Consider the following 25,556-nt stretch of genomic DNA (forward strand, 5'->3'; position numbering starts at 1 on the left):
ACAGCCCATAGGGCCCTCCGGGGCAGGTGGACCCTCCCGGTGGACCCCCGGAATCCCTTCGGTGGTCCCGGTACAATATCGATAAACTCCCGAACACTTCCGGTGACCGTATGATGACTTTCCATATATAAATCTTCACCTCCGGACCATTCCGGAACTCCTCGTGATGTCCGGGATCTCATCCGGGACTCCGAACAACATTCGGGAACTACATACTATTTCCCATAACAACTCTAGTGTCACCGAACCTTAAGTGTGTAGACCCTACGGGTTCGGGAATCATGCAGACATGACTGAGACATCTCTCCGGCCAATAACCAACAACGGGATCTGGATACCCATGTTGGCTCCCACATGTTCCACGATGATCTCATCGGAAGAACCACGATGTCGGGGATTCAATCAATCCCATACACAATTCCCTTTGTCTACCGGTATGATACTTGCCCGAGATTCGATTGTCGGTATCCCTATACCTTGTTCAATCTCGTTACCGGCAAGTCTCTTTACTCGTTCCGTAACACATCATCCCGTGATCAACTCCTTGGTCACATTGAGCTCATTATGATGATGTCTTACTGAGTGGGCCCAGAGATACCTCTCCGTCACACGGAGTGACAAATCCCAGTCTCGGTTCGTGCCAACTCAACAGACACTTTCGGAGATACCCGTAGTGTGCCTTTATAGCCACCCAGTTACGTTGTGACGTTTGGCACACCCAAAGCATTCCTACGGTATCCGGGAGTTGCACAATCTCATGGTTTAAGGAAATGATACTTGAAATTAGAAAAGCTTTAGCAGACAAACTACACGATCTTGTGCTATGCTTAGGATTGGGTCTTGTCCATCACATCATTCTCCTAATGATATGATCCCGTTATCAACGACATCCAATGTCCATGGTCAGGAAACCGTAACCATCTATTGATGAACGAGCTAGTCAACTAGAGGCTCACTAGGGACATGTTGTGGTCTATGTATTCACACATGTATTACGATTTCCGGATAACACAATTATAGCATGAACAATAGACAATTATCATGAACAAGGAAATATAATAATAACCATTTTATTATTGCCTCTAGGGCATATTTCCAATAGTCTCCCACTTATACTAGAGTCAATAATCTAGTTACATTGTGATAAATCGAACACCCATAGAGTTCTGGTGTTGATCATGTTTTGCTCGTGGAAGAGGTTTAGTCAACGGATCTGCAACATTCAGGTCCGTATGCACTTTACAAATATCTATGTCTCCACCTTGAACATTTTCACGAATGAAGTTGAAGTGACGCTTGATATGCCTGGTCTTCTTGTGAAACCTGGGCTCCTTGGCCAGGGCAATAGTTCTAGTGTTGTCACAGAAGAGAGCCATCGGGCCCGACGCATTGGGAATAACTCCTAGGTCGGTAATGAAGTCCTTCATCCAGATTGCTTCATGTGCTGCCTCTGAGGCTGCCATGTACTCCGCTTCACATGTATATCCCGCCACGACGCTTTTCTTGCAACTGCACCAGCTGACTGCCCCACCATTCAAAATATACATGTATCTGGTTTGTGACTTGGAGTCATCCAGATCTGTGTCGAAGCTAGCATCGACGTAACCCTTTACGACGAGCTCTTCGTCACCTCCATAAACGAGAAACATATCCTTAATACTTTTCAGGTACTTCAGGATATTCTTGACCGCTGTCCAGTGTTCCATGCCGGGATTACTTTGTTACCTTCCTACCAAACTTACGACAAGGTTTACATCAGGTCTGGTACACAGCATGGCATACATAATAGACCCTATGGCCGAGGCATAGGGGATGCCACTCATCTTTTCTCTATCTTCTGCCGTGGTCGGGCATTGAGCCGTGCTCAATCTCACACCTTGCAATACAGGCAAGAACCCCTTCTTGGACTGATCCATATTGAACTTTTTCAATATCTTGTCAAGGTATGTGCTTTGTGAAAGACCAATGAGGCGTCTCGATCTATCTCTATAGATCTTGATGCCTAATATATAAGCAGCTTCTCCAAGGTCCTTCATTGAAAAACACTTATTCAAGTAGGCCTTTATGCTTTCCAAGAGTTCTATATCATTTCCCATCAATAGTATGTCATCCACATATAATATGAGAAATGCTACAGAGCTCCCACTCACTTTCTTGTAAACACAGACTTCTCCATAAATCTGCGTAAACCCAAACGCTTTGATCATCTCATCAAAACGAATGTTCCAACTCCGAGATGCTTGCACCAGCCCATAGATTGAGCGTTGGAGCTTGCATACCTTGTCAGCATTCTTAGGATCGATAAAACCTTCCGGCTGCACCATATACAATTCTTCCTTAAGGAAACCATTAAGGAATGCCGTTTTGACGTCCATTTGCCGTATCTCATAATCATAGAATGCGGGAATTGCTAACATGATTTGGACGGATTTCAGCTTCGCTACGGGTGAGAAGGTTTCATCGTAGTCAACCCCTTGAACTTGTCGATAACCCTTAGCGACAAGCCGAGCTTTATAGATGGTCACATTGCCATCCGCGTCCGTCTTCTTCTTAAAGATCCATTTATTTTCTATGGCTCGCCGATCATCGGGCAAGTCTGTCAAAGTCCATACTTTGTTTTCATACATGGATCCTATCTCGGATTTCATGGCTTCAAGCCATTTGTTGGAATCTGGGCCCGCCATCGCTTCTTCATAGTTCGAAGGTTCATCATTGTCTAACAAAATGATTTCCAGGACAGGGTTGCCGTACCACTCTGGTGTGGAACGTGTCCTTGTGGACCTACGAAGTTCAGTAGCAACTTGATCCGAAGTTTCTTGATCATCATCATTAACTTCCTCTCTAGTCGGTGCAGGCACCACAGAAACATTTTCTTGAGCTGCGCTACTTTCCGGTTCAAGAGGCAATACTTCATCAAGTTCTACTTTCCTCCCACTTACTTCTTTCGAGAGAAACTCTTTCTCTAGAAAGGATCCATTCTTGGCAACAAAGATCTTGCCTTCGGATCTTAGGTAGAAGGTATACCCAATAGTTTCCTTACGGTATCCTATGAAGACGCATTTTTCCGACTTGGGTTCGAGCTTTTCAGGTTGAAGTTTCTTGACATAAGCATCGCATCCCCAAACATTCAGAAACGACAGCTTAGGTTTCTTCCCAAACCATAATTCATACGGTGTCGTCTCAACGGAGCCCTATTTAAAGTGAATGTGGCAGTCTCTAAAGCATAACCCCAAAATGACAGCGGTAGATCGGTAAGAGACATCATAGATCGCACCATATCTAATAGAGTGCGATTACGACGTTCGGACACACCATTACGCTGAGGTGTTCCAGGCGGCGTGAGTTGTGAAACAATTCCACATTTTCTTAAGTGCATGCCAAATTCGTGACTCAAATATTCCCCTCCACGATCTGATCGTAAGAACTTTATTTTCCTGTCACGTTGATTCTCAACCTCACTCTGAAATTCCTTGAACTTTTCAAAGGTCTCAGACTTGTGTTTCATTAAGTATACATACCCATATCTACTTAAGTCATCAGTGAGGGTGAGAACATAACGATAACCACCGCGAGCCTCAGCGCTCATTGGACCGCACACATCAGTATGTATGATTTCCAATAAGTTGGTTGCTCGCTCCATTGTTCCGGAGAACGGAGTCTTGGACATTTTGCCCATGAGGCATGGTTCGCACGTGTCAAATGATTCATAATCAAGAGACTCCAAAAGTCCATCTGCATGGAGTTTCTTCATGCGTTTGAGACCAATGTGACCAAGGCGGTAGTGCCACAAGTATGTGGGACTATCATTATCAACCTTACATCTTTTGGCATTCATACTATGAATATGTCTAACATCACGTTCGAGATTAAATAAGAATAAACCATTGACCAGCGGGGCATGACCATAAAACATATCTCTCATATAAATAGAACAACCATTATTCTTAGATTTAAATGAGTAGCCATCTCGCATTAAGCGAGATCCAGATACAATGTTCATGCTCAAAGCTGGCACTAAATAACAATTATTGAGGTTTAAAACTAATCCCATAGGTAAATGTAGAGGTAGCGCGCCGACGGCGATCACATCGACCTTGGAACCATTCCCGACGCGCATCGTCACCTCGTCCTTCGCCAGTCTCCGCTTATTCCGCAGCTCCTGTTTTGAGTTACAAATATGAGAAACCGCACCGGTATCAAATACCCAGGAGCTACTACGAGTGCTGGTAAGGTACACATCAATAACATGTATATCATATATACCTTTGGTATTGTCGGCCTTCTTATCCTCTAAGTACTTGGGGCAGTTCCGCTTCTAGTGACCGTTTCCCTTGCAATAAAAGCACTCAGTCTCAGGCTTGGGTCCATGCTTTGGCTTCTTCCCGGCAACTGGTTTACCGGGCGCGGCAGCTCCCTTGCCGTCCTTCTCGAAGTTCTTCTTACCCTTGCCTTTCTTGAAAGTAGTGGTTTTATTGACCATCAACACTTGATGTTCCTTTTTGATCTCCACCTCCGCTGATTTCAGCATTGAATATACCTCGGGAATGGTTTTCTCCATCCCCTGCATATTGAAATTCATCACAAAGCTCTTGTAGCTAGGTGGGAGCGACTGAAGGATTCTGTCAACGACCGCGTCATCCGGGAGATTAACTCCCAGCTGAGACAAGCAGTTGTGCAACCCAGACATTTTGAGTATGTGCTCGCTGACAGAACTATTCTCCTCCATCTTACAACTGTAGAACTTGTCGGAGACTTCATATCTCTCGACCCGGGCATGAGCTTGGAAAACCATTTTCAGCTCTTGGAACATCTCATATGCCCCGTGCTGCTCAAAATGCTTTTGGAGCCCCGGTTCTAAGCTATAAAGCATGCCGCACTGAACCAGGGAGTAATCATCACTACGCGACTGCCAGGCGTTCATAACGTCTTGAGTTGCTGGGAAAACAGGTGCGTCACCTAGCGGTGCTTCAAGGACATATGCTTTCTTGGCAGCTATGAGGATAATCCTCAGGTTACGGACCCAGTCCGTGTAGTTGCTACCATCGTCTTTCAGCTTGGTTTTCTCTAGGAACGTGTTGAAGTTGAGGGCAACATTAGCGTGGGCCATTTGATCTACAAGTCATATTGCAAAGATTTTTAGACTATGTTCATGATAATTAAGTTCATCTAATCAAATTATTTAATGAACTCCCACTCAGATAGACATCCCTCTAGTCATCTAAGTGATACATGATCCGAGTCAACTAGGCCGTGTCCGATCATCACGTGAGACGGACTAGTCATCATCGGTGAACATCTTCATGTTGATCGTATCTTCTATACGACTCATGTTCGACCTTTTGGTCTTCCGTGTTCCGAGGCCATGTCTGTACATGCTAGGCTCATCAAGTCAACCTAAGTGTATTGCGTGTGTAAATCTGGCTTACACCCGTTGTATGCGAACGTTAGAACCTATCACACCCGATCATCATGTGGTGCTTCGGAACAACGAACCTTAGCAACGGTGCACATTTAGGGGGAACACTTTCTTGAAATTATTGCGAGGGATCATCTTATTTAAGATACCATCGTTCTAAGCAAATAAGATGTAAAAACATGATAAACATCACATGCAATCAAATAGTGACATGATATGGCCAATATCATTTTGCTCCTTTTGATCTCCATCTTCGGGGCGCCATGATCATCATCATCACCGGCATGACACCATGATCTCCATCATCATGTCTTCATGAAGTTGTCTCGCTAACTATTACTTCTACTACTATGGCTAACGGTTAGCAATAAAGTAAAGTAATTACATGGTGTTTTCAGTGACACGCAGGTCATACAATAAATTAAGACAACTCCTATGGCTCCTGCCGGTTGTCATACTCATCGACATGCAAGTCGTGAGTCCTATTACAAGAACATGATCAATCTCATACATCACATATATCATCCATCACATCCTTTTGGCCATATCACATCACACGGCACATGCTGCAAGAACAAGTTAGACGTCCTCTAATTGTTGTTGCAAGTTTTTTACGTGGCTGCTATAGGTTTCTAGCAAGAATGTTTCTTACCTACGCCAAAACCACAACGTGATATGCCAATTTCTATTAACCCTTCATAAGGACCCTTTTCATCGAATCTGATTCGACTAAAGTGGGAGAGACAGACACCCGCTAGCCACCTTATGCAACTAGTGCATGTCAGTCGGTGGAACATGTCTCACGTAAGAATACGTGTAAGGTCTGTCCGGGCCGCTTCATCCCACGATGCCGCCGAATCAAGATAAGACTAGTAACGGCAAGTAAATTGACAAAATCGACACCCAGAACAACTTGTGTTCTACTCGTGCATAGAAACTACGCATAGACCTAGCTCATGATGCCACTGTTGGGGATCATTGCAGAAAAAAAATATTCTGCGCATCACCAAGGTCAATCTATGGAGAGACTAGCAACGAGAGAGAGGGGAGTGCATCTTCATACCCTTGAATATCGCGATGCGGAAGCATTACAAGAACGCGGATGAAGGAGTCGTACTCGCAGCGATTCAGATCGCGGTTGATTCCGATCTAAGCGCGGAACAACGGCGCCTCCGCGTTCAACACACGTACAGCCCGGGGACGTCTCCTCCTTCTTGATCCAGCAAGGGGGAAGGAGAAGTTGGGGAAGAGCTCCAGCAGCACGACGGCGTGGTGGTGGAGCTTGCAGTTCTCCGGCAGGGCTTCGCCAAGCTCAACGGAGGAGGAGGGGGTGTTGGAGAGAGGGAGGGCTGTGCCTTGGGAAAGGTGCTGCTGCCCTCCCTCCACCCCTCTATTTATAGGGCGAAGGGGGGAGGGGGCCGGCCCCATCCAGATGGATCTAGAGGGGGGGCGGCGGCCAAGGGGGAGGGGGCTTGCCCCCCAAGCCAAGGGGGCGCCCCCTTTAGGGTCCCCCTCCCCCAACCCGAGGCGCATGGGCCCTAGGGGGGATGGCGCCCAGCCCACTTAGGGGCTGGTTTCCTTCCACATACAGCCCATAGGGCCCTCCGGAGCAGGTGGACCCTCCCGGTGGACCCCCGGACCCCCTTCGATGGTCCCGGTACAATACCGATAAACCCCCGAACACTTCCGGTGACCGTATGATGACTTCCCATATATAAATCTTCACCTCCGGACCATTCCGGAACTCCTCGTGATGTCCGGGACTCCGAACAATATACGGTAACTGCATACTATTTCCCATAACAACTCTAGCGTCACCGAACCTTAAGTGTGTAGACCCTACGGGTTCGGGAATCATGCAGACATGACCGAGACATCTCTCCGGACAATAACCAACAACGGGATCTGGATACCCATGTTGGCTCCCACATGTTCCACGATAATCTCATCGGATGAACCACGATGTCGGGGATTCAATCAATCCCGTACACAATTCCCTTTGTCTACCGGTATGATACTTGCCCGAGATTCGATCGTCGGTATCCCTATACCTTGTTCAATCTCGTTACCGGCAAGTCTCTTTACTCGTTCCGTAACACATCATCCCGTGATCAACTCCTTGGTCACATTGAGCTCATTATGATGATGTCTTACTGAGTGGGCCCAGAGATACCTCTCCGTCACACGGAGTGACAAATCCCAGTCTCGATTCGTGCCAACTCAACAGACACTTTCGAAGATACCCGTAGTGTGCCTTTATAGCCACCCAGTTACGTTGTGACGTTTGGCACACCCAAAGCATTCCTACGGTATCCTGGAGTTGCACAATCTCATGGTCTAAGGAAATGATACTTGACATTAGAAAAGCTTTAGCAGACGAACTACACGATCTTGTGCTATGCTTAGGATTGGGTCTTGTCCATCACATCATTCTCCTAATGATGTGATCCCGTTATCAACGACATCCAATGTCCATGGTCAGGAAACCGTAACCATCTATTGATGAACGAGCTAGTGAACTAGAGGCTCACTAGGGACATGTTGTGGTCTATGTATTCACACATGTATTACGATTTCCGGATAACACAATTATAGCATGAACAATAGACAATTATCATGAACAAGGAAATATAATAATAACCATTTTATTATTGCCTCTAGGGCATATTTCTAACAACGAGCCCTAGAGAGAATCGAGGCATTATCGGATCATGCACCAATCATTCTTGCTTCTAATTCTACGAGCCATTCTTCCCGCCACCCTTTCAAATTTGAATTGGCATGACTGCACCGGGAAGGTTTTGTAGAAATAATCAAGAAAGTTTGGGAGAGGCCGGCCATTGGTCGTACACCGATTCAGAGACGGAATTATAAAATAAGGGCCATGAGGCAACACCTCTCTGGATGGGCGAAACACATCAATGGGTTAGATAAAAAAGAAAAGCAGCGTCTTTGTACCATCGTTGATGACCTCGACAAAATTGCAGAGACCCGCACCTTATCTCAACATGAGATTGAATTGAAAAATCAATCTAATGAGTAGGTTGCCCGTCTTTTGCGAGAAGAGGATATCGAATACTACCAGAGGTCCAAAGCTGACTTCATTCTAATGGGAGATAGTAATACAAGATACTTCCAATTGCTCGCCAATGGTCGACATAGGAAGAAATGTATTCATAGTCTCCAACAGGATGAGGGGCGGATCGAAGGTCAGAGGGAGCTCAAAAACTATATCACCATCTACTACAAATCTCTGTTCGGATCGTCGGATGAAGGGAATGTCACCCTTGACGAGACCCGAACAGATGATATTCCACAAGTCACGGCAGAAGAGAAGGATATCCACATGGCACCTTTCTCAGAAGAGGAGGTGAGAGCGGCGGTGTTCCAAATGGAACACAACAAAGCTCCAGGCCTTGATGGTTTCCCCGCAGAATTCTATCAGAATTTCTGGGATATCATCAAGGCTGACCTTTTGGAGTTGTTCAATTGTCTTCATGCCGGTCGACTTGACCTATTCATGATAAATTTTGGCAAGATTGTTTTGTTGCCGAAGATTAAGGAGGCTGAACGGATTCAGTAGTTCAGACCCATATGTCTGCTTAATGTCAGCTTCAAGATTTTCACTAAAGTGGCTACGAATAGGTAACTTGATAGCTGACCGTGTTGTCCATCCATCTCAAACGGCCTTTATGGAAGGACGAAATATACTAGATGGTGTAGTAATCCTGCATGAGACCGTCCACGAGATGCACCGAAAAAACATGAGTGGAGTGATATTCAAAATTGACTTTGAAAAGGCATATGACAAGGTCAAGTGGTCTTTCCTTCAACAGGCCCTAAGGATGAAAGGTTTCTCCGATAAATGGCGCCAGTGGATCCACAATTTTGTAACTGAAGGTAGTGCGGCCATCAAAGTCAATGATGATGTAGGCCATTACTTTCAGACAAAAAAAGGACTATGGCAGGGTGACTCCATGTCCCCAATGTTATTTAACATTGTCGCTGACATGTTGGCGATTCTGATTGAGCGCGCCAAGCAGGACGACCAGATTGCAGGAGTAGTGCCACACCTTGTGGATGGTGGCCTATCTGTTTTACAATACGCCGATGACACAATTCTTTTTATGGAACATGATCTGGATAAGGCTCGAAACCTAAAACTCTTGCTTTCAGCGTTAGAACAAATGTCGGGTCTCAAAATAAACTTCCATAAAAGCGAATTGTTCTGCTTTGGACAAGCCGTTGAGGTGGCGGCCGATTATGCTGACCTATTTGGTTGCGCACATGGCCAATTCCCGATTAAATATCTGGGAATACGATTCATTATCGACGCCTCACCATTGCGAAGTGGAAGCATGTAGAGCAGCGTCTAGAGAAACGGTTGAGTAGTTGGGAAGGCAAACTACTCTCAGTTGGAGGACGGTTGGTTTTGATTAACTTTGTCCTCGCAAATATGGTTCTCTATATGCTTTCTTTCTTCCAACTCCCAAAAGGGGTCCTACAAAGATTGGATTATTTTAGATCCAGATTCTTTTGGCAAGGAGACGATGAAAAGAAAAAATACAGGCTGGCCAAATGGAGCGTGGTTTGTAGGCCGAAAGACCAAGGAGGGCTCGGAATTCATGACTTGCAGGTCAAAAATGAGGCCCTACTCAGTAAATGGTTGTTCGAACTTTTTACTGAGGATGGTGTTTGGCAAACCATGCTACGCAACAAGTATCTAGGTCAAAAGGCGGTGTCCCAGGCATTTTGGAAACCTGGCGATTCGCACTTTTGGGCTGGCCTAATGGCGGCAAAGAAACATCTCTTTCGCTTTGGGTCTTTCGTGATAAAGGATGGGTCGGAGATTCGTTTTTGGGAAGACATCTGGCTAGGCAATGCCAGTCTCCGAGAACAATATCCAGGCTTATACAACATTGTTTGCGATAAGAATAATATTATTGCGCAAGTGCTCAGTTCATTCCCGCCGAATATTTCGTTCAGGCGGGATTTGATTGGCCCCCGACTTGTGTCATGGCATAATCTTTTATCCCGACTGGATTCGATTAACCTGACACGAGGCCGGGACGTGTTTCGCTGGAACCTTACTACATCAGTGTCTTTCACTGTAGACTCTATGTATCGTGTGCTCACATATTCTGAGGTACCAGTGAGCAATAACAAGAAAATTTGGAAGTCCAAAATTTCACTAAAAGTGAAAATTTTCATGTGGTATCTTCGTAGGGGAGTTGTGTTAACCAAAGACAATCTCGCACGATGCAATTGACAAGGGAGTAAGAAGTGTTGTTTTTGTACTCATGATGAGACAATCAAACACCTTCTTTTCCAATGCAAGTTTGCACGTTCTACGTGGTCAATCATCCAAATAGCGTCAAATTTGTATCTGCCCACACGTGTTGCCAATATTTTTGGTCATTGGTTGGACGGTATTTCAAATAGGTTTAAAACGCTAATAAGGGTGGGAGCGTATGCCTTAATTTGGTTGCTTTGCCTATGTAGAAATGATTTGGTTTTTAATGGAAAAAATGCTTCTCCTCTACAGGTTATTTTCCAGTGTACGCAATTGTTACGTATGTGGTCTATGTTACAACAACCGGAGGACCAACCGCTGTTCAAGGCGGTGTGTATGCGATTGGAGCAAGTGGCTATGGAGGTTTTTTCCCAACATGGGTGGCAACATAACCTTCGGATCGATCCACCACCTCCATCGACATAGGCATAGTGTCGGTCTATAGGGCTCTACTGTTGCCGATTTGTCGGTTTTTTCATCAATTTTTGTCAGACCTTCATATTGGGCCGTGTGCATCCTAGTTATGCAGAGGCCGGGTGTTACTCATAATGCTTTGTATCCACTTGATGCTATATTTTGAGATAATAAAATCACCCTTTATAAAAAAAGTCGTTTCCAAGGAAAAAATAATACATAGTAATTATATATATCTTTTAACGATCCGTATGTACCATGTCATATGGTATCACAAGCAAACATATATTTCTCTGTCAGTTAGGACCGTTAAGATCTCCATTAGTCGATCAAGTAAGCAGATAATTCAATTTGAAACCCGATCTCGGATGCACCCGATGAACAGTAAAATCAAAAAAATAGAAAGAAAATTTAAAAAATTCATGTTTTTTGTGGTGCAAGATGCTCGTGTGCTGAACTTCATGCAAAATTCTGTGTGGTTTGGACATTCGAGGAGCTTGTGGCAAAAAAGAGAAAATCAAGCATGAATAGTGTGAGTTTCAGAAGTTCCGCGGACACCCGATTTTTTTTTTTCACGAGCTCCTCGAATATCCGAACTTCATCAAATTCTTGCACGAAGATCACGCATTTGAGCATCTTGCTTGCCAGAAAATCAACTTTTAAAAAATTATACTATTTTTAGTGATTTTACTGTTCATGACCAGGCTCATCTGAGCCCGGGAGCCAAATCGCCGCATCTCAAGTAAGCCAGCTAGTTTTTCCAGGCCCAACATCACAAAATTTTTCTTTTAGAGCATGTGCTCTTGAGGTAAAAGAAGAATGCGTGAAGTAATATGAGTGGTATGTGACAAGCTCTATTCTCCTTCTCAATTAATGGATGAGGTTCGCCTTCGTTTAAAAACAAAATTGGGTGCTCTTTTTTTTTGAACCTAAATTGGGTGCTCTTCATAGCATTGTCATTTGCAGATCAGAGCCCATCGATATCGGCAACGTTTCACCAGAGAATGCACCCTGAAGTCAAATTACTAGTGATGCATGCTTGTCAAAAATGGCATCCTGTCCCGCTGACGACTGCTTCATCCTCTCTAATTTTTGAACCAGAAACCGAAAAGCAGGGTGTTGTTACATGATTAGTCCTGCTGCAGCAACAAAAAATAAAATAGATAAATGTTGTATGCTGAATCATTCAACCAATCCTGCAAGGTCCACACAATGTTTGTTGGTTTATTTCTGTTAAATATCCGTAGACGTATACACAGATCGATCGACCTCCGTGCCTCACATTATACCCTCATCACCACAAAAATTGCTCCAAGGATATATCCATGCTTTCCACGGCAGTATGTGCACTCACGCCGACCAGCTGCATGCTTCCATTCTGCTCTTAAGCTCATCTTGTCAAAGAGACTGAAAAGAATTATGTACAGCTAGGCATGCGCGAGAGAGCGCGCGGGGTGTCGCTCTACGGCTCGGCTTTGCCTTTGGTGACGGACGGATCGGTGTCTGTGACCGAGGAATCGGAGTCGGTGTTGGGCGACTTGGAGACGGAGAGCACGAGCTCCTTCATGTCGGAGCTGGAGGAGCGGAAGTGCGCGAGGATCTTGCTGAACTTGGGCTTCCTCCGGGTGATGGCGATGGAGACGTCGTTGGGGAAGAGGTCCCTGAGCACGAAGGCGTGGAACATGGTGGTCACCAGCAGGCCGGCTACCGTGACGGTGGCAATGCCCGAGAGGCCGATCGACAGCGTCCGCGTCAGCACGTTGGTCACCTCCGTCGCGTACGTTATGGTCGCGATGGACGCGCCGGTCATCGGGAACGTGTACGCCCACCACGCCAGCGAGAACCGGAACCCTCTGAAGAAGTTGATCCGCACCGCCTGCTCATCATAGACACAAATCAGATTCGCTACATATACCATATAAATACAGAGGAACGACGCCATCAGGTTTATTACGTGGGCACATGTGGGAACAAGCGGAGTCTGTTGGTTACGTACCAGTGACATGTAGAGGAAGAGCGCAATGAAGTAGGCAATCCGGGCGCCGTTGTCGAACTCGCCGTTGATCTTGGCCCAGGCCATGGAGGCGACGCTGGGCGCGGCGACGAAGAGGAAGAAGACCGGGTGGAGCTCCTTGGGGAGCGTGACGTTGGTGGGGAGCCGCTGGTAGAGGGTGACGAACAGGACAATGTAGTGCGCAAGCCCGATGGCGAAGAAGAAGATGGGGCCCTCGCTGATGCCCATTTTGGCTCCCAGCAGCGCGCCGACAAAGTTGCCGACGATGGAGAGGTGGTTGGACGGGTTGGCCACCTTGGACAGCCGGCGCTGGCCACCGGACATCCACTGGCCGTAGATCTTGAGCTCGAGGCAGAAGATGGGCGCCATGAGCATGTACCAGACGCCGTGGTGCACCTGGGCCAGCTCCCGCGGGGCGCCCTGCACCAGGAAGAGGCAGGCGATCCACGGCGCGAAGAAGAAGTTGGCGCGTATAGGGTGGTGGAACTCGCGCCGGACCGCCTCGAAGTAGAAGACGATCTTGAGCAGGTAGATGCAGGACACGAGGCCCATCAGCGCCAGCGAGATGTACCACAGCGCGTGGGCCACCGCGAGGCTCACGTGCAGGAACGCCGTCGGCGGCGCCGTCGCCAGCGTCTTCCACAGGATCGCCTGGCTGCTCACGCCCAGGACCATCCCGAAGGCGCTGATCGGGAACCGCAGCAGGAACGGCCACTGCTCGTCGTTCGGCAGCACCGCCACCTCCGTGGCCTGAAGAAAAAGAAAGACCGAGCCGTTAGCCTCAGCGGAAGGTCACTGACACAGTTCATGGTCATGTCAGACCGTTGCGTTGCGTACTTACCCTGAGGGTGTCGAGCTCGGGGCCTTCCAGGGCGTCGAAGTAGCGGTCGGTGCCGGGAACCTGGTCGGTCTCCTCGGAGATCTTGGAATGGTGGGAGCCGAGGTCCATGGGGTCCAGCGGCCGGCCGCGCAGGTTGGAGAGCTGCCGCTCGAGCCGGCCGGAGAAGGTCTTGAACGGATCGAACCGCTTGTCGCGCGTGCTGTCGGCCCTCCGCGTCCCGTCGTTGATCTGGGACGCGTGGAGGATCGGCTGCGAGTGGAACCGCGTCTGCTGCAGCAGCCGCGGAGACTGCGCCTCCACCTGCTTGGTGTCGGAGGGCGCCACCGCCGCGCGCGCCTCGTTGCGGCGCACGGACGCCGCCCTGAACTGCGAGAAGTGGAGCCCCGACGGCGACGCCGGCATGCTGATGGAAAGGGAGTAGGGTATCTGCGTGTCGTCGTACGCGCGCACAGGGGCAGCTGCTGGTGGGGTCGCCGGCGCCTGGATGCTAATGACAGTGTCCTTGTTGTTCCGCTCGCTCAGGGCGGCGGGGAAGACGGCGTCCCGGCCGACGCAGTCGAAGCCGGCGATAGTCCGCGACGGAACCTGGATGAGCAGCGACGGGAGATCCTCTCTGGACGATTGCTCGCTCAGCTGGCTGCCCATTTGGATTTGGATGTCTCTGTTGCTCAACTCCATGCCGATCGAGAAACCTGCAGAATCCATATACACACAGTAGTACTCCAGTTAGCAAAACATGCAGCGCTGCTGGAACATACGGACTACGCAATAGTAATGAAGCAGAAGGACATAATCAAGTATCGCAATACCAGATACACCAATTCGGCCGGAGCACGGCTGGGCATTCCCGTATGGCCACGCTTGCCATATCGATCCTAAATCCTAGTGCTAGTATATTCTTACCTGGACTGGGCTAGTACTATGTGTTGGTGTGAATCGTGAACGGTTCTGATCTCCCTAATCAACAGGACAAGCGGATCGATATTTCCGTGCGCCCTCGAAGAGTCGAAGTAGCAAGTTGCAGCTCGGCTCGGTGCGAGAGGTGCTGGATTTATAGAGCTAGCCCAGGTGGGAAAGCTCCAAAGCTAGCGACTCCTTTTTCTGCACGCGCGCGCGGGAGCTGGAGCTGGTGGTGCCTGCCAGTGGAGCGGCAGAGCACGCCGCCGGCCGGCGACCGTGACGGCTCGGCGCTGGCCGCGGCTGCCATACATCGCGAAGGTTCGGTACGGTGTACCGCCAACGCCCGTCGCCGTCAGCCGAGGAGAAACTTGCCTGTTTCTCCTTGTCAAACTTTGACACTACCTCCTCCTCCGCAATCCATACGGCCCGATCGAGAAGATCTTTGCGATCTTGTTCTATGGTAGTACAGCACTACGGCATGCATCAAGACAGTGGAATGAACCTTTTTGTTCGCCGGCGACAGGGAGAGGAAGGTACGCAGGTGTACGTATGATGAATATGATACGCACCAGAGTCCAAGCCAGGAGTGCTTCAAAAAGGCGGCCCTTAGAATCGGGAGAAGTGGTCTGGCCTGAGACCCGTGTGGAAACTGAACGTTTACTCATGGCCAGCTACAGTCGGACCGTCCAGTCAGACAAGATGCAACATGTACACATGGATACGATAAGTATTTTGACTTGTGACGAGAATAATCACTGTCATGTTTGCGATCAACTGTACTAGCTAGCAGAGAGTTAACTACAGAGGCACGGCAGTCGGTCGACTATAGTAAACCGTTGTAAGTTTGCGTGCATTACCGGATTGGGCGTACCCTCCCTAGATCTAGATGTCACCGGGAATCCCTTCCCAGCTGACAACGCCTTGCTAGCTGCATCTATACTTGCCTGGATGAGAGGCAGCCTAGGCTAGCGATTCATAGCGTTAGCGTACACGTACTCTTTCTTGGCCGCATGGCATGAGATGAGAGCCATGCAACACCGAGCAAGCGAAACCGACAGAATGACACGGCTAAAGGTATCGAAAAAACCTCATCACTTTCTCCAGAAACCACGAACTACTAAAAGAACCAGCAAGCAGATGGCACCAAAGTAGCATGGGCACCACCATGGATTGATGGATGCATCCATATCCATGCATGCATGCAAATGCTCGCTTTCCCATCCATTTATGGATTTACCTGTTGGTCTTGAGAATTAATTCAGGGATGAGACGTGCTGTGAAAACCCCAGCAAAAGCCAAAAAAAGGAGATGTGTTGTGTAAAGGATGAGAGTAGTGGCGATAGGAGTAGATAGCAACCAAACAATGGAGGCTATCACAATGGAGGGTCGATGGAGGTGTGGTGGTGGCTACAAGGGGACGCACTGGCTGTATATATAGAGGTAGGCCTAGGTAGATGGTGAGTGTATATATATTGTATAGTTGAAAGGGGGAGATGAATTGGTGGAAGGAAAAAAAAAGGTACTCGTACTACGTATTGTTGGAAGACATAGTGGAAGCAGAAAGGTGGTGAGTCAAAGGCGCTCAAAGCGCGCGGTTGCACCGCAGCCGTGTCTGCCTGCTCCTCGGGCCCAGATCCAGGCCCTCCCGTTTACCAGGAACATTCACGGAGAGGCAACCCTGAAGCTAGGTCATTTTGTTTATACTCTAACCCTTAATCTGATCATTTTGCCTGCAAAACTTTCCACTTGTATGTGCTCGTATGTTAAGATATCGACATTTTATTCATAGAAGGCAAGCTCTAAGCTTAGAGGTGACTAAGTTTTTTTCCCTTCTACTAGTAAGATGTCTGTGCATTGCACGGAACATCAAAATTGGGGGTGGAACCTCCAATGCCTATCGTTTGCACACGTCCAACAGTTTGCCGACCTCTGGGAGAAGATATCCATGACCTCTCTGAATGATGACATAGAAGATTCCATCACCTGGAAGTTCACCAAGGATGGGGTGTACTCTGCTTTGTCTGCTTACAAGGCACAATTTGAGGGTCTCACATCGTCCGATCTCGTTCACTCTGTGTGGAGGGTTTGGGCCACCCCTCGGTGCAAGTTCTTTGCTTGGCTAGTCTTTCAAAACAGGATTTGGACATCGGATCGTCTCATACGTCGCGGATGGCCAAACTGTGGCCTCTGCCCACTTTGTAAGCAATGCCAGGAGTCGGAGGCCCACCTCCTCTTCCAATGCCGCTTCACCATCCGCATTTGGAACCGTATTCTTACGTGGCTTGGCATGCACCACATTTCTACGGTGATATGGCAGACGAGGACTTCGGTGAAAGACTGGTGGAACGGCAACCTTCATATTCGCCTTGGCTCCCCTAAGGCGCTAGCCTCCTTGATGATGCTTATGTCATGGGAGATATGGACAGAGCGTAACGCTAGGGTCTTTCGAAACACAGCCATCCCTTCCATGGTCCTAATCTGTAAGATCAAAGAGGAGGTGTCTCTTTGGGCAGTGGCGGGTGCAAAGCACATGAGTGCTGTAATGCCGCGAGAGTATAAATTTTATTTCGCCGCCTTGTGGCCCTTGTTCGATAACTCCTTTCTTAATCAATGAAATGGCAAATCTTTTGCCTTGTTTCAAAAAAAATTGGGGGTGGAAGGTGCCGGCAGCGGCCATCACACCAGATTGTTCCATGGCCTTCTGGATGTGGTGAGAAAGAGATAAGACTGATTGTGAGAGACAAGGAGTTGATTGTAAATATGAAAACATGTGCGGGTATCTTTTTGCAAAACTACGACAGTTTGCTTTGTACGCGTCAGATCTAGATCCGACGGCTATTGATGAAAGATGGCAGACACACCATCATCACCAACTCAGGTTTTTTTATAGGAGTAGAGATCTTTGGTGGCAGTTTTGCACAACGTATGGAGGCGCATCTATGCCTTAGAGGCAGTCTTAGGGCGTCTCTAACAGATACCTGATACCCTATCCTAAAACTCCAAATTCTTCTCCCTATCCTATTTCCTTGATTTTCTAGGGAAATTACGGCCGCTCAGCTAGCAGGTCCTCTAAAATTTTATTTCTACTAGACAATTGCCCGTGCGTTGCAACGGGAGTATAAAATTTATATTTGATTAGACCGTGACCGCATGTCTATCATTACATTGATGCGCTAATATCTTAGCAAGTTTTCATATGCAATTGTCATGATTTACCTGCTATTTTATTTTTAAGCACTTATTTGATAAGAATTTAATGACTTGCCAAAAAATATGTTTTTATTTTAGTAAGTTAATAAAACATGGGACAATTGATTTCATTTTAGAAAGAATGGATGGGAGGAATAATTAGAGATGGGAGGAAAAATCAAAGAGGAAAAGGAAAGGGTGAGACGTATATAAGGAAGGTTGGACGAAAGAGAGGTGAAATGGAAACTTATTTCTTTTTAAGTACTTATATTTGAAAGAGAGGTTGGAGTAGTATAAGAGATAAGCACTTATTTGATGAGAATTTAATGGCTTACCAAATAAATTATGTTTTTATTCTGGTAAGTTAATAAAACATGAGACCTTGGATATGACATCGAGTGCCGGCATGACGGCCGGCTCCTCGTCGGAGAAGACCTCTGGGAGTAGCTTCTCCTTCAAAATGCACGATGTGATATGGTGGAGGTACTGGCTGCTCCGCGTCCATTTTTTTATCACCGAGTCGGTGGACAGCCGCTGGCAGCGGACTGGGTAAAGCATGAGCTCCAAATAGTAACGAAAACTTTGATGCAGAGGCCAAGGGTAAAATAGAAACTTGCATTTTTCTAACAAAAAACATTAACTCGGTTTTCACCGTATTTAAATTGGACCATCAAAAGGTATGAGCTCTAAATAAGAATTATTTTCTCCATTAGGGGGGGGGGGGGGGGGTTTAAGAATTTCGCAAGAATTAACCAAACCCTGCGTCATGGGAGCAAAGCTGAGCTGAGTAACCGAATCCAGCCAGGTAATTTTGTGTCGACGTGCATCATCATAGAGAGAATGACTAATCGACTTATAATGTAGTGCGTGTAGATTTTTGAAAGTCAAACTTTAACCAAATTTATAAGAAAACGATTTATATTTACAGTGTCAAATATATAAAATATGAAATTACATCTTCTGATGATACTAATGTAGGCATTCTAGAGGTAAATGTTTTCTCCATAAAGTTGGTCAAATTTTATGAGGTTACAACATGTATTATGAAACGGAGGGGCAGTGTACAGTATTACGCACAAGGTGATACAGACCGTCAGCGCTAGTTGAGGACAGCTAATGACACAGTAGTCTAGTGGGTGAAGAGTACATGCCGTACGGTAGCACTTAACTAGCCTCGACGATGTTGATGGAGCAAGCGGACAAGAGAGAGGACGGCGGCGCAGGTAGATGGAACAAATCCTCCGGATCGCAGCAGGCAGCAGAGGCCAATATGAGCGCGTAAGCGACAAGCAAGGCACCCGATCCTTTCACCGTGGGTCGTTCACGTCCCCGTCCATCGTTCACATCCCGTAACCCCATAAATAAAGCGGCGGCCGGCATCACCATGAAATTACTCGGGCAGGTTGTACCGTGGTACTACTACATACCTGGCTAAGTAGTGCCGGGCCGCTACTCTCCAAAGCTCCCTGCCGTGCAATTTGTTTGACTGCTGCGCCTGCGCCTGCGCGCGGTGCCGACGGCAGCGGCGATCTTCCGAACCCAGCGCGCGCGGAATGCTATTGGAAGCGGCGAGATGCGAAAGCAGCGACGACGATAAGGTTTGATCTGACCGAGGAACAATGTGCCACAGGCTTTCTCTTCTTGGCTATGTTGAGAGCTTGTTGGGCAAGGGGAAGAGGCTAGCTGGTTTAAACTGGCACTAGTGGTTCTCGCACTCTTCCCCCCTGAGAAGCCGTGCTTTTATAGGGAGGCGATAAAGATTAGCAACGACGATGAGGGAAGGGAATTAATGCGCATGATTGTGAAAAACATAACCCGCAGCCGGGAGGGGCCTAATCAGCCGAGGATTTTTTAGGTCGTGCACGATATGGTGGTTTGTGCTGTGCGACATGGCACATGTTGTAGTACGACGTCAGTGGCCACCATCCATCGCTCCCGCCGTCACAGCCCAGTGGGCGACTTCGTGGGTGCCTACTGCCAACTAGGATCGGTGGGTGGGTTCTACTCGGGCAGGTTGGTCACGCCACAGGAGAATTTCCCAGCAGAGGGCTGAAAAGTCACTGGATCCAGATTTGATGGTCGATTCTGCGTCGTCAAGTCCGACGTTGAGGGCCGTGGCACTAAAAGTTTGTTCACTTGCACTTGCACTGTCGCAAGTGGCGGAATTGGGTTCGTGGCCAGGGGTACCAACGATGAGATGGACCAAAGGATGCCTCCCAGCTAGATTATTCGTCTGATGAAACCCGTTCACGCGACGAGGATCCGATCTGTCATGCACCTACAAATAAAACAGAGATGTCCCTGAACTCCCCGCCGGAAAAATGCGTTTCGTTCTTAATTTTGAGGCAATGCCATCATGGCTGGCTTTATTTCATACCCGCTCGTGCAGCATGATCGGAAAACGTGCTTATCCCTAGATGTCCAGTCAACTATTGCACCTCAACGCATTACGGGGGAAAACCAGCTAGCTCTGGGTTCGAGTGACATTTCATTTCTAACCACAACTCATCCGCTGATTCTTTAACATCAGTTGATTCGAACCTCTGCATAGTTTCATCCAAGCTTCATCCTGATCATGGATAGATCACCCAGGTCCGGGTCCATAAGCGGTGACAATCGCCCAATTAAGACTCGGTTTCGCTACAGCTCCGATGGGTTCCATTTGCTTAACCAAGCAACGGCCTACGAGTCGTCGGCTCATTCTTCAACAGGCATGGCGGTCAAAGATCACTTTCCATAACTAAATATAAGGCGTTTTTAAAGTTATACAGGGTGTATCAAACAACGATACACCGTTCAACGGCAAGCTGGTGGGCTCTTCTTTTAGTTTTATAAATGCTGGAATTTTATGACCTTGATCTCAATAACCATTAACCCCAACCCGCGCCTGCATGCGTTTCCGTTCGGCGTCAACTGCCTGCATTCATGTCGTTGTAAAGCGGCCGCTCCGCATTAACGACGGCACATAACGGACGCGATCTCTCACTGTTGACATTGAAGCGGCGCACCGGCCGAGAGAGCGCCGCCCGCTGCACGCCCGACTGAACACGCCTCCTCGTCGCATTCAAACGGTTACAGAATGTCTGTCTTCCTTCATTAAACCCGTGTGTCTGCTGAGAAACCTACTCCGGCCGCATGTTCATTTGCGAGCCGCCCATCATTAAACACAACACCGGTTGGCTCCGGCCGTCTGCCCGCTATTTAAACGATGCCAGACGCAGGGCAAAAATGACACCACACTCCACTCTCATCTCCTCCTTACACCATTTTCTCCACAATCTTCATGGTATCCAGCGAGCAGGGTGAGGAGTTCTCTGGCACAAAAACCGGTTGGGTGGCCTGTTGAGCCACGCAACTATCTGCTCCACCTCCCACGACGCTCTAGGCCGCTGCAGACCAGCTCATGGAGGCAGAAGCTCCAAGCGTTGCGTCCTTCAACAACTCACCGCTCCAAGCCAGCACGCGGTGAAGCACGACGGCACAAGCATCGTAGCTGACGTGGACGACACCGTGTCGTACCGCTCCTCCCATGCCTGCAACAGCCGCCAACATCCGCGTAACCATGCCCTGCCGACGGAGAAAGAAGCCAGCTTCACGGAGATCGACGAGGCAGCAGCCAGCACGTCCGCACCCGCTGCCATCATCAAGGAGAAGTAGAACATGAGAGGCCGCCGCCTCTTGGGTCCCATGAAGGCCATCATTGAGGCGACGCCAGCGTACACAGCTGGTGTCTTGCCCTGTTGCAGGCCACCTTCATCCCCCGCCCCCCAAACCAGCCTTGATACGTGCTTCACGGACGCGGAGGGCGCCATTTCCCTCTAGCTGAAGCATACGGCAATGCCACTCCGATGAGCGGCGCTGTCGAACATTGGAAAGTGAGTCATCGTTTGTGCTGAATCATATACCTTCGAGGCTCACATCAGTCCGATGAGAGGGCTGCCGGACATGGGGAAGACAATGGAGATCCGCCGCGGCCGGCCATAGACTACTCAAGGGTATCCGTGTCATGTGAATGGATATTCGTCGACGCTGGCCGTAAACTAGTTTTACTTAGTCTGGTATAGTTTTTAGTTAAAAAATGTCCAAAATATAAGGAATTTCGTCCATTTAGTTCAAACAGTGGTGGAAATGTATGCATGCAGCTTTGGATGACCAGTTCCTGCATCTATGTTCGCGGATTGGTCCCCCAGTCCTTGGACGGATATGGGAGGAAATTTGCGGGTCAGCGTTGGAGATGCCCTATGGCTCCCATCTCTTCTAAGATAACGACTCCGGATGCTATTATCTTGGAGTTCACATTTTTAAAATTTTCATAAAAATATTAACTTGTGTGAAATGTTAAAATAAATACGTTTGCACAAAGATTAGAAGTATCATGCAGATCCAATGAGTATAAGCAAACTAACACATAACCTAAAAATGACATTTCTTATTATTGTACTAATGAATCTCTGCCATTATATGGGATTTTCTTCAAATTTTCTTCAATGAATATAGGCAAATTCAAATTTTCATTAACACACACATTCCCCTTGGTAAAGTATATGTGGTCTCCAACATGCAGTTTAACCACTTAGTTAGGATTCTATTTGTTGTAGTAATGAATCAATACTACTTAAGATCTCACCCCCTATCCTAATGGCATTGCCACATGGGCAATCAACACAAGTCAAGATCAGTGAAAGAGAGTCAAAGCAGTCAACCATTATCAAGCCACCTGAGTCAACAAAAGTTCAAGCAAGTCTTCACGGTCAATAAGTCAAAGGAAAAAAGACCGCATAAAAAATAAGTCAAAAGTGAAGGCAAGAAAGCAAAGAGGCCTAGGCCCAAGCTAGCAAGCTTCCGCATGTTGTAGGGATTCCCCTTTAGTGGGGTTCAACCCACCTCCTAGCCCAACTAGAGGCACATGGGCCAAGGACGAAAAACTATCTAGCTCCACCCTCCCATCTCCTTACTTCGAGGGTAGCATTGGTCATTTGTCAAGGAACCCTAGGCTATGTAAGCCCTCCCATGGGGATGTAAGTCACTCATTAACACTTGAATAAACTCAAAGGCAGGACCAGTCTCCCCATCTAACTCTCTTAAACCCGTCCGGAGGGAGAATATATGTTTTTAAACAACTCATGAGGCGTTTTTTACATAGCAATATCTCCAGATCCTCCACAACTGCATAATAACCGGAATATGGAGCACATGCTACAAAAAGCACTATAACAGAGTCGTCATACCTATCAAAAACACCATAATTTATGGAGCGTCCTCCATATCAGACCTCATAGCCTCCGTATTTTGTGTCTCGGTGATAATTTTGAAGCGCACTCCATCCAATGATTATGTGTGATGGGAGGAAACTGAAGGAAATATGCCCTAGAGGCAATAATAAAGTTATTATTTATTTCCTCATATCATGATAAATGTTTATTATTCATGCTAGAATTGTATTAACCGGAAACATAATACATGTGTGAATACATAGACAAACATAGTGTCACTAGTATGCCTCTACTTGACTAGCTCGTTAATCGAAGATGGTTAAGTTTCCTAGCCATGGACATGAGTTGTCATTTGATTAACGGGATCACATCATTAGGAGAATAGTGGGATTGACTTGACCCATTCCGTTAGCTTAGCACTTGATCGTTTAGTATGTTGCTATTGCTTTCTTCATGACTTATACATGTTCCTATGACTATGAGATTATGCAACTCCCGTTTACCGGAGGAACACTTTGTGTGCTACCAAACGTCACAACGTAACTGGGTGATTATAAAGGTGCTCTACAGGTGTCTACGAAGGTACTTGTTGGGTTCGCGTATTTCGAGATTAGGATTTGTCACTCCGATTGTCGGAGAGGTATCTCTGGGCCCTCTCGGTCATGCACATCACCATAAGCCTTGCAAGCATTGTGACTAATAAGTTAGTTGCGAGATGATGTATTACGGAACGAGTAAAGAGACTTGTCGGTAGCGAGATTGAACTAGGTATTGAGATACCAACGATCGAATCTCGGGCAAGTAACATACCGATGACAAAGGGAACAACGTATGTTGTTATGCGGTTTGACCGATAAAGATCTTCGTAGAATATGTAGGAGCCAATATAAGCATCCAGGTTCCGCTATTGGTTATTGACCAGAGACGTGTCTCGGTCATGTCTACATAGTTCTCGAACCCATAGGGTCCGCATGCTTAAAGTTAGATGACGATCGATATTATGAGTTTTGTGTTTTGATGTACCGAAGGTAGTTCAGAGTCCCGGATATGATCACGGACATGACGAGGAGTCTCGAAATGGTCGAGACGTTAAGATTGATATATTGGAATGTTATATTCGGACACCGGATGAGTTCCGGGGGTTATCGGATAAATACCGGAGAAACCGGGAGGTTACCGGAACCTCCCGGGGGGTTATTGGGCCTCATGGGCCCAAGTGGTGGAATAGGAGAGGTGGCCAGCTAGGGGCGCGCGGCCCCCCTAGCCCAAATCGAATAGGACTAGGGGGCCGGCCCCCCTTTCCTTCTTCTTCTCCTCCCCTTCCTTCCCCTCTCCTACTTGGACTAGGAAAGAGGGGGGAATCCTACTTGGAGTAGGATTGCCCCCCTTGGGCGCGCCTCCTCCCCTTGGCCGGCCCTCTCCTCCTCCCCCCTTTATATACGGAGGAGGGGGCACCCCATAGACACAACAATTGATCTCTTGATCTCTTAGCCGTGTGCGGTGCCCCCCTCCACCATATTCCACCTCGATAATATTGTAGCGGTGCTTAGGCGAAGCCCTGCGTTGGTAGCATCATCATCACCGTCACCACGCCGTCATGCTAACGGAACTCTCCCTCAAAGCTCGGCTGGATCGGAGTTCGAGGGACGTCATCGAGCTGAACGTGTGCTGAACTCGGAGGTGCCGTACGTTCGGTACTCGGATCGGTCGGATCATGAAGACGTACAACTACATCAACCGCGTTGTGCTAACGCTTCCGCTTTCGGTCTATGAGGGTACGTGGACACACTCTTCCCTCTCGTTGCTATGCATCACCATGATCCTGTGTGTGCATAGGAATTTTTTTGAAATTACTACGTTCCCCAACAGTGGCATCCGAGCTAGGTTTTATGCGTAGATGTTATATGCACGAGTAGAACACAAGTGAGTTGTGGCGATACAAGTCATACTGCTTACCAGCATGTCATACTTTGGTTCGGCGGTATTGTTGGATGAAGCGGCCCGAACCGACATTACGCGTACGCTTACGCGAGACTGGTTCTACCGACGTGCTTTGCACACAGGTGGCTGGCGGGTGTCAGTTTCTCCAACTTTAGTTGAACCGAGTGTGGCTACACCCGGTCCTTGAGAAGGTTAAAACAGCACTAACTTGACGAACTATCGTTGTGGTTTTGATGCGTAGGTAAGAACGGTTCTTGCTCAGCCCGTAGCAGCCACGTAAAACTTGCAACAACAAAGTAGAGGACGTCTAACTTGTTTTTGCAGGGCATGTTGTG

General features: G+C 47.6%; 1 protein-coding gene across 3 annotated transcripts; it reads right to left on the reverse strand.

Moving 5' to 3' along the window:
- Nucleotides 1-12,327: 12,327 nt before the first annotated feature.
- LOC109751510 (S-type anion channel SLAH2) lies at nucleotides 12,328-19,789 on the reverse strand. Of its 3 annotated transcripts, none has more exons than XM_020310394.4 (4): nucleotides 19,495-19,789; nucleotides 13,979-14,670; nucleotides 13,120-13,887; nucleotides 12,328-12,999 (listed from the first exon to the last, which is right to left on the reverse strand). In XM_020310394.4, exons 2-4 carry the CDS (start codon nucleotides 14,654-14,656, stop codon nucleotides 12,586-12,588), a joined length of 1,860 nt encoding a protein of 619 aa, XP_020165983.1. In that variant the 5' UTR covers nucleotides 14,657-14,670; nucleotides 19,495-19,789; the 3' UTR covers nucleotides 12,328-12,585. The 3 variants fall into 3 exon arrangements, with proteins under 3 accessions (XP_020165983.1, XP_020165985.1, XP_020165984.1); XM_020310396.3 differs by lacking the exon at nucleotides 19,495-19,789 and adding an exon at nucleotides 14,882-15,270; XM_020310395.4 differs by lacking the exon at nucleotides 19,495-19,789 and adding an exon at nucleotides 14,788-15,270.
- Between the last annotated feature and the right edge of the window lie 5,767 nt (nucleotides 19,790-25,556).

This window comes from Aegilops tauschii, chromosome 3, assembly GCF_002575655.3.
Source record: "Aegilops tauschii subsp. strangulata cultivar AL8/78 chromosome 3, Aet v6.0, whole genome shotgun sequence".
Taxonomy (NCBI): Eukaryota; Viridiplantae; Streptophyta; class Magnoliopsida; order Poales; family Poaceae; genus Aegilops; species Aegilops tauschii.

What these genes read in the sequence shown, in the direction of transcription:
- LOC109751510 (XM_020310394.4), bottom strand. Translation starts at nt 14,656, where the DNA reads ATGGAGTTGAGCAACAGAGACATCCAAATCCAAATGGGCAGCCAGCTG. An exon ending in CCGAGCTCGACACCCTCAGG is followed by an intron (nt 13,888 to 13,978) that starts GTAAGTACGCAA and finishes CTTTTTCTTCAG; the next exon opens with GCCACGGAGGTGGCGGTGCT. An exon ending in TCTTCCTCTACATGTCACTG is followed by an intron (nt 13,000 to 13,119) that starts GTACGTAACCAA and finishes TATGATGAGCAG; the next exon opens with GCGGTGCGGATCAACTTCTT.